Source organism: Alosa alosa, chromosome 5 (assembly GCF_017589495.1).
Source record: "Alosa alosa isolate M-15738 ecotype Scorff River chromosome 5, AALO_Geno_1.1, whole genome shotgun sequence".
Lineage (NCBI taxonomy): Eukaryota > Metazoa > Chordata > Actinopteri > Clupeiformes > Clupeidae > Alosa > Alosa alosa.
Genome location: NC_063193.1, coordinates 36,732,466 through 36,742,465, shown reverse-complemented (window position 1 = coordinate 36,742,465; position 10,000 = coordinate 36,732,466). Strand labels below are relative to the sequence as shown.

Genomic DNA, 10,000 nt, shown 5'->3' with positions numbered 1-10,000 from the left:
CGGGGCGCTATCAAGCTAAATGATTAGAACACTATCGGGCGCTATCAAGCTAAATGATCAGAACACTATCGGGGCGCTATCAAGATTAGGGCTAAATGATTAGAACACTATCGGGCCATCAAGATTAGGGCTAAATGATTAGAACACTATCGGGCCATCAAGCTAAATGATTAGAACACTATCGGGGCGCTATCAAGCTAAATGATTAGAACACTATCGGGCGCCATCAAGCTAAATGATCAGAACACCATCGGGCCATCAAGATTAGGGCTAAATGATTAGAACACTATCGGGGCGCTATCAAGCTAAATGATTAGAACACTATCGGGGCGCTATCAAGCTAAATGATCAGAACACTATCGGGGCGCTATCAAGATTAGGGCTAAATGATTAGAACACTTTGAAGGCCGATACCGATAAAGATATTTGAGTATTTCAAAAGCTGTTAACCAATATTGGCTGATAGTCATTTACACAATGTCAAATTTTACCCCATAACAAAGTTTTGATCAAGGTGGGACATTATGTGTTTAAATAGGGCTGACTATCTGGTTTCCTAATGAAAGGCTCTTAAACAGTATTTTTTTAAATTAAATAAGTAATGTATTGTCTTTTTTTTTGATAACCACCATTGCACAATCTATATTGTGGGCTATGCAAGCAAAACATTACTTTTACTTTAAGTTTAGCCTTTGTAAACCATGCACTTCCTTACTTGTTGTAAAAACCTTTGTTGAAATGCAAAAAAAAATATTGAAGACTGAAACTAGGGAGTAACACACTACACGCTAACACTGGGTAATGCTGCTGAGTAAGTGTGTGTTTTGGAATTAATGTTGGCTCAGTAGTCTTGTTTCATGCTTAATGCAACAGTTTACACTCACTGTGCCAGTCCAGTGTTTTTAAAGAAGCGTTTCACTGCTGGGAAGATGAACGTGTATTTAAATTGGGTCATTTATGTAGTAGAAATGTGGAGTTATCATTGAAGTCAGTACCTTCTTGACTGAGAAAAAGCCAAAAATGAACAGTATGATACCGATAGTTTGGAAAATGCCTAATATCGGCCGATGATATCATTAAGTCATTAAGTTCTGGAAACATCTCTTGTAGTAGCTCAGACACAGTAGGTATTGGAACGTTTTCCATCTCAGCAGATTTTACACACTAAATATGCACCCTGTGAATGTTCCCTGGTTTGTCAGGGTGATGCATGATGGGAAAGTTCAAAGTTCAGGAGTTAAGAGTCAACTAGGCACAGAGTTGTCATCCTCTGAGATGATAAAAATCTAGGAGAGGTCTTGGGCCTGTTTTGGGTGCTTCATCAATGTGAACACACACACGCACGCATGCACGCACACACACACGCACGCACGCACGCACATGCACACACACACACACTGCAACTTCATGTTCAGTTTGTGAGGTCAGGTTCTCTAGGGAACTGTAGAAAGTAATATTGCAGAATGTCTGTTGAAAATCATTAAAACCAGGCAGAAATTAATATAATTAATATAATTAAAATCATTAAAATTCTTCTTCTCTCCTTTTTGTTTGTTTGGTTACTGTAGCCATGACGATGTGATCGGCAAGATCTCACTCACCAAAGAGGTCATTGCAGCTCAGTCAAAAGGTATTGTGGGTATTGTATGCTTTACGTATTGCAGCTCAGTCAAAAGGTATTGTGGGTATTGTATGCTTTACGTAATGATGGGTTCACCTACATACAAACGCCCCCACACACACACACCACCACCTCTCTCTAGGTAATGCTGAGGGCAGGAGAGTGTGTGGCAATAGAGAGAGGGCAGGAGAGTGTGGGGCAAGAGAGAGAGAGGGCAGGAGAGTGTGGGGCAAGAGAGAGGGCAGGAGAGAGAGGGGTGGTGTCTGGTGGTGGTGTCTGGTGGTGGTGGTGGGGGTGGTGTCTGGTGGTGTCTGGTGGTGGTGGTGGTGGTGGTGGTGGTGTTTGGTGGTGGGAGAGGTGTCTGGTGGTTGGTGGTGGTGGTGGTGTTGGTGGTGGGAGAGTGGTGGTGGTGGTGGTGGTGTCTGGTGGTGGTGGTGGTGTTTGGTGGTGGTGGTGTTTGGTGGTGGGAGAGTGGTGTCTGGTGGTGGTGTCTGGTGGTGGGGTTGGTGGTGGGAGAGTGTGGTGTCTGGTGGTGGTGGTGGTGGTGTCTGGTGGTGTTTGGTGGTGGTGGTGTTTGGTGGTGGGAGAGTGGTGTCTGGTGGTGGTGTCTGGTGGTGGTGGGAGGTGGTTCTGGTGGTGGGAGTCTGGTGGTGGTGGTTGGTGTCTGGTGGTGGGGTTGGTGGTGGGAGAGTGTGGTGTCTGGTGGTGTTGGTGGTGGTGGTGGGAGAGTGGTGTTTGGTGGTGGTGGTGTCTAAGGTGTGTATTAACTGTCCTGTGTGCAGGATTCGTATGTTTTGAAAAAACCTGGAAAAGTTATGGAATTTGAAAATGGCAATTTCCAGGCTTGGAAAAGTTTTGGAAAACAAAAAACACCCTGAAAGTTTTGGAAAAGTCATGGAAATTTGCGTGACCCATTGCAATTCAATTGAGAAATGTATGGCGTTTCCGTAGATCATGTTGCATTCTTCCTTGTGTCTGTCGCGTGGAGACCAGAGATCGGCCTTTTCTAAAAGGAGTTTCTCTGCCCTCCCTCTACGCATTCGACTCGCTTTATCCATTGCCGTACAACACAAACAAACAGTGGAAGGGAGTAGGGAGAGGGCGGAAAGCCTAATTGTCTTCGGTTGCATTTTTAAATTCGACGTTTTAGGCCTACGATATGTGATCTGCCCGGAAAATAGGCTATTAATTTAATCACGTCTAGCTTTACTTTAAGTAAAACAGGGTTTTTTTTTAATTGTCAGCTTACGTTTGGTGTACTAGATTTTTAATCCGTTGTTTAGTCATGCAAGGACCGAAAATATTTCAGTCAATGTCATGCACACCGACGTTGTAGCCTATTTCATGTTGTTTGCATTGAGATTATCTCTTTCACTGTTGCAGAGTCAATTTTGTGAAGATTGCCGTCAGCATGTCAGTAGCGAGTGTGCCAATGAATTCTGTAGGCGCAGGTTTGCAGCTGGGTGGCATTTTGCGTTCACGGTAGCCTACTGGGAGGCTACAGCCCTGTTGCTTCAGCGTTGCATATTACTAGCCAGTGTGTGCGGCGCTACAAAGCTGCGTGAATTAAACACACAATTACGTGGTCATGATGAACCGACAGAGTTGAAGAAGAGCTGATTAGTAATTGATCAGGCTATGACATTAATCAGGATGTCAATGTGTGGAGGGTATTTGTCTACAGTAGGCGATCACATAAAGTTAAATGCACAACTTTGCAAATGTAGGGCTGAGATATAGCCTAATGTTCCTGCTGGTGTGTCAGTGTTGGCCTACATTTTGTATGTATTAGAAATAATAAGATAAACCTTCATTTGAATTCAAATTTCCCATGGACTGTTTTGAAAGAATGGATTTCTATTTGTGTAGGCTAGTTGATGTTTTAGGGAATATAAGGTCATGGAAATTTGTCAAAAAATCATGGACTAGTCATGGAAATTCTCTGGTGGAAATGTGTATGAACCCTGTGTGTTGTGTGTTTGTGTATTAACTGTCCTGTCTGTTGTGCGTTTGCTCACCTGTCCTGTCTAAGGTGTGTATTAACTGTCCTGTGTCCTGTCCAGTCTAAGGTGTGTATTAACTGTCCTGTATGGCAAGCCGATTGCGCATTTATTCAGATATCTTGATATCAGGCATAATTGTCATGTACATGCAAGCCATTTCTGTCCACTAGTTAACTAGTGAGCCATTTCTGTGTGAACTAGTTAACTAGTGACAGCCAAAATGCTCTCTAGTTAACTAGTTCATATGTTTCATATCTTACTAGTTAACTAGTAATACTCAGCATGTTCACTAGTTAACTAGTGGACACTGAAATGTGCACTAGTTAACTAGTTTAAAGACTTCTATATTTTACTAGTCAACTAGTAAGGTACAAAAATGTTTACTAGCTGACTACTGAATGTCAAATCTCCGCTTGAGCATTTATTCTGATATCTTGATATCAGGCCAACATGCAAGCCATTTTTGGCAACTAGTTAACTAGTGAGCCATGTTTGTGCACACTAGTTAACTAGTGACAGCATAAATGCCACTAGTTAACTAGTTATACCAGTCATATTAGCTTTTGGGTCACTAGTTAACTAGTGAGAAAAATGCCAGAAATGTCCACTAGTTAACTAGTAAAGGCCAAAATGCATACCAGTCAGCTCAGTTGAAGGCATTTTGGGTCTCACTAGTTAACTAGTGACAGCCAAAAATGTGCACATGTTTACTAGTGAAGGCAAAACTCCTCACTAGTTAACTAGTGAAGACACAAATGCCCACTAGTTAACTAGTGAGGTCTAAAAAGTGTCACTAGTTTACTAGTGTGCACCAAAACACCCACTAGTGAATTAGTGATGGCAATTTCCATTCGACTAGTTAACTAGTGAGGTGCAAAAAGTGTCACTAGTTTACTAGTGTGCTCCAAAACGCCCACTAGTTAACTAGTGAAGGCCATTTCAGCCCCACTAGTTAACTAGTGAGATGCCAAAATGGTCACTTGTTAACATGTAAAGGCAAAAATGCCCTCTAGTTTACTAGTGAGGGTGTTGTAGGTCTTACTAGTTAACTAGTGGCATGTATATTTTGTACACTAGTTAACTAGTTACACCTAAAAAGAGAAACAAGCTGACCGTTTTTGTCCACTAGTTAACTAGTGGAACAATTGTCTCACTAGTTTGCATGTGTGGCAGTGAAGCAGCTCACTAGTTAACTAGTGCCTGAAACGGCTATTATGCAAATTCTAATGAGAGGGTGGGTAGAAGACACCTATTGGGTATTATGTAAGAATCCCACCCAGTATAAAAGTAAATTTACTGTTCATAGCCTCGCGATCAGGTCCTGATGGGTGCCCCTAGTGGCTAAAGTGACACACTGCTCTGCAACGGTACTTCAGTATAGATAGTAAAGCAGAGCCTGCAGTATGCAGTATCTCATATTCTGTCAAAATGGTTTTTAATAATAACAGGGAAACCCCATGCTTTAACAAGTGAGCTCTTAGTGATCCACACCAAAGATTCGATCGAAGGGATCGATTTTAATATTATTCTTTGTTTATTGTTGCTAGGCAACCACAGACATATATGTATCCATTCAGTTGCGCTTTTCTGATTAATAACTGAAAAACAAAAGATTGTACACATTAACTGCACATGGTTTCAAAAGTAATTAAAAGCTCAAAGATCAAATAAAAAACTTCATGCACTTCTAAAGAATTGAACCATGGTCTCCCACATGCACTCCTGCTGCTTAACTAGTGTGCAATGTCGCACTTGCATGCAAATTAAGAAGGCGGAACAAGGGTTTTGATTGGTCCATTTAGGACTCAGAAACCTAGAAAACATGGCTGACTTCGTCCAGGCTGTTCTAAGAGCAAACTTTTATAAACTAAGATCGTTTGAGCATACATGTCTAGTGACAAAGTTGTGGTGTATTGCTGTAATCTTCGTTCAGTTAATGTCTACAATCTTTAGTTTTTCAGTTATTAGTCTGAAAATCGCGATAAAACTGGAGACATTTGTATATGGTTGCCTAGCAACAAAACGTTTCAGTAACATGAACATTGATGATAGCATTGCTGATGTGGCAAGACTAGCTCAAGTGGTTAACTAGTGGCCAATGTTATGTCCCACTAGTTAACTAGTTGCACAAAATGCCAGCCGTTTGTGTATTTATTCAAATTCCACTAGTTTACTAGTGTGAGGGGCATTTTTCTCCTGCTAGTTCATTATGGACAGTGTTTTGTCTTCACTAGCTAACATGTAACAAAATGCCCTCTATAAGCTAGTGAAAGGCATTAATAATGCAGATATGCTCACTAGTGAGCATGTCCTGTTCCATTACTAGTAAACTAGTAAGGCCAAACACGTCAACTAGTTAACTAGTGAAGGCCAATGTGTCACTAGTTAACTAGTAAGAGTACCTTTTGCATTACTAGTGAACTAGATAGCTCCAAAAACAACCACTAGTGTGTGTCTTGTGCGCACTAGTTAACTAGTGAGCTGCTTCACTGCCACACATGCAAACTAGTGAGACTTAAATTGTTCCACTAGTTAACTAGTGGACAAAAACGGTCAGCTTGTTTGTGTTTTTAGGTGTAACTAGTTAACTAGTGAACAAAATATGCATGCCACTAGTTAACTAGTAAGGACCACAACACCCTCACTAGTAAACTAGTGGGTATTTTGGACTTTACATGTTAACAAGTGACCATTTTGGCTTTAACTAGTTAACTAGTAGACATTTCTGGCACCCACTAGTTAACTAGTGTGCATATTTTGGCCCTCACTAGTTAACTAGTTCACACAAACATGGCTCACTAGTTAACTAGTTGACAAAAATGGCTTACATGTACATGTGTGTGTGTGCGTGCGTGCGTGTGTGGTGTGTGTGTGTCCAGGACTGGACAGCTGGCTGAACCTGACGCGGGTGGACCCAGACGAGGAGGTGCAGGGGGAGATCCACCTGGAGCTGGAGCTACAGCAAGAGGATCAGCACACCTGTCTCCGCTGCCACGTCATCCAGGCCAGGTGAGACACACCCCCCACAGCACACCTGTGTACGCTGCCATGTCAATCAGGCCAGGTGAGACACCCCCCCCCCCACAGCACACCTGTCTCCGCTGCCACGTCATCCAGGCCAGGTGAGACACCCCCCCCCCCCCACAGCACACCTGTCTCCGCTGCCACATCATCCAGGCCAAGTGAGACACCCCCCCACAGCACACCTGTGTCCGATGCCACGTCATCCAGGCCAGGTGAGACACACACACACCCCCACAGCACACCTGTGTCCGATGCCACGTCATCCAGGCCAGGTGAGAAAGGTCAGGTTTTTGGGAGATCTTTTTCGTAAAAAGATAAAACGCATATTTTATTAGATTCAACTTTATCGTCATTGTGCAGAGTACAAGTAAAGAGACAACGAATCATTTATCACATTGTATCACTTAATGGAAGCACTGACCAATCACAATATCGCACAAAGCTGTAATGGAAACACAGCTACACACTCCCACAACACACCTGTGTCCGCTGCCGCGTCATCCAGCCTGGGGAAACCCGTTTCAGTCGTGTTTGAGAACTCTGCCAGCCAAAGCCCATTATTGGTCATCCCGAGCCGGCATCTGTACCTGTGTTGGCACCAGTGGTGGAATGTAACGAAGTACAAATACTTTGTTACTGTACTTAAGTAAATTTTCCACGTATTTGTACTTTACTTAAGTAAAATTTATAGTGCATACTTTTGACTTTTACTTCGTTACATTTTACAGCAATTATCTGTACTTTTACTCCGCTACATTTCTACAACACCATCGTTCCTTTTTCACGATACATTTTATGATCAGTTTTTTTTCTCTCTGACAAACACGTTTGTTTTACCGGGGTTGCTACCAAAGATTCTGGAGCGCTTCGTGCATTCTTAGAAACATAAGCTTCTAGTCTAGACCAGGCAAAGCGTGAGCTTGTAGCCATCTGCATTCGGTAGGCTATATTCACCAGACCCATGGCTACACTGTACATGCAACTGTGTTCTGTGCCTTTCTCTGTCTGTTATCTGCAGCGTTAGGGCCTCCTCTCCGATGAGATTGCTATCCGCGGATCAGCAAAGTTACAGGCTATGCCCATGCTTCTGTCACCGCGCCTGATCATTTATGGCACAAATGAATGGTAGACTATTAATGAACGGTGGCGGAAAAACATTTTCCAGATTAGGAAATATTCTTTAATTGTTTGTGATTAAATAAAGATGCATAGCCTACAATTGGGGGTAGTAACGTGGCTCATTCAATGTCTATCGTCTGCGCAAGTGAAACTGAACTTAATCATAAAGACACCTTTCTCAGCAACTTTTCTGTTCAATCAGCATAATTGGCATTACGATCCACCTGACGTTTCCCTTGTCTACCCGTTAAACTTCAGGCTCTCGTGTTTTGCTGAATGATATTACTCAGCAGATCACCCTAGTAGATAACCAGAATTACAGTCTCTAGAATTGTAGGTCAGAATGTAAACTGGGCCACAGGTGGTAAGCACAATTGTATTAACTTAAAACTATCTAGTCGAGTATAACCTAAAACTAGCTTAATTAAAATGCCACAGCCCATACTGATTTTTCCTTTTAGAATATATATATTAAGAGAATAAATCATTATGCAAATACTTTTACTTTTAGTACTTAAAGTACATTTAAAAGCAGGTACTTTTTACTTTTACTTAAGTAGGTTTGTCATTGTGGTACTTTTACTTTTACTAAAGTAAATATTTCTCTGTGTATTTGTACTTTTACTTAAGTACTGAGTTTCAGTACTTCCTCCACCACTGGTTGGCACTTCCATTTAGTGATGTTACCCATGAACCCCCTGCTTCGAAGCGTGTATCGAAGACTTGAACCAATTTGGAGTGAAGCTTTGTATCGGAGCTTGATTTGTTTTGTGATAATCACGTGATCAGTGACGTTCTAAGCTTCGTTTCACACACACCCACGTGACTGCTTCGAAATTTAATTCAAAGCATTAAAGTTGCGCGACACGGGGCGTGCCATTGTGGGTTGTTGAAGAAGGAGAGCCAACAAAGTCAATAGTGCTGCTGACACAAAAGCTAATAGCCCGGGCCTTTAGCTCCATTGTCAGCACGCTCGACTCCCGTTCTAAGGTGCGTCTGTTTCGCGGGTTCGAGTCCAGGCATGTGCAGGATTGAATCGCAGTTTCAACACAACCCAGATTACAATTGACCTGTTGCTAAGCCCTGCCCCCCATTGTTACCGTGTGAAAACTCGGACAAACAAACCAGACTTGATTAGAAATACATTGTGGACAATGGCAGCTGACAGTATATGAAAGCAGGCTTTGAGGACGTTTTGGTCGATAAAAGGATTTACTTTCCTCCAGAAGCTATCAAAAGGGACTTAATTATGCTATGGAGGGGTGTATCCAAAACTTTAGAATACATACAAGGTGACATGCAGTTGTGGCGAGTAGCTGTGCAAATCCCACTGACGTTAATGCTAGCTGGCTAGCTAGTGGAAGATTGATACTAAGATATGTTAGGTTACGTTAATATTTGATGTAGTAAGAATATAGTAGTTGGTTAATGAGCATTTTCATCTTGGGATTTAACAGGGAACCTGTGCCCACGTTGTTGGCTTAGTTGCCTACATTACGTCGAGCTGTTGCAAACGCGAGAGACGTCCTGTAGGCTACTTTTGATGAAAATATACCCTGTTTTCTAGCCTCTCGGGGTACTGGCTATCAGTATTACACGTCCCCAATGCAAAACGTTTGACCATGGTTATCCGTCGGGGTTTTTTGAGTTAATAAACTCCATAAATAACCATTAATTTGTAATTTTATGCCTGCCCCCTGTTGTTTCCTATGGAGTTGTCCGAGCTAATGTCCGAGTCCCGTTGAGGCTGGACTGTCATTGGCTCATCAGCGTTCTAAGGGTGGCGCTTAGCGACAGGTCAATTGGTCTAGGCTACGTACTCAATATAATCACAGGTCAATTGGTCTAGGCTACGTACTCAATATCATCACAGGTCAATTGGTCTAGGCTACGTACTCAATATAATCACAGGTCAATTGGTCTAGGCTACGTGGTCAATATAATCACAGGTCAATTGGTCTAGGCTACGTACTCAATATAATCACAGGTCAATTGGTCTAGGCTACGTACTCAATATCATCACAGGTCAATTGGTCTAGGCTACGTACTCAATATAATCACAGGTCAATTGGTCTAGGCTACGTGCTCAATATAATCACAGGTCAATTGGTCTAGGCTACGTACTCAATATAATCACAGGTCAATTGGTCTAGGCTACGTACTCAATATAATCACAGAAATGTGTGTGCACTGTGCATGCCCATTCTTTATTCATCTCCCTCCTAAATTGATG

The 10,000-nt window shown here is 42.3% G+C and overlaps 1 protein-coding gene across 1 annotated transcript in view; it reads left to right on the top strand.

Annotated features, from left to right (window-relative positions):
• The window catches only part of LOC125295325, a 27,482-nt gene that overhangs the window by 7,195 nt on the left and 10,287 nt on the right, over positions 1 to 10,000 (top strand). The window contains exons 4-5 of the mRNA XM_048244593.1: positions 1,569 to 1,630; positions 6,504 to 6,633. Coding sequence (XP_048100550.1) covers positions 1,569 to 1,630; positions 6,504 to 6,633 — 192 coding nt within the window. The remainder of the gene's footprint in view (positions 1 to 1,568; positions 1,631 to 6,503; positions 6,634 to 10,000) is intronic.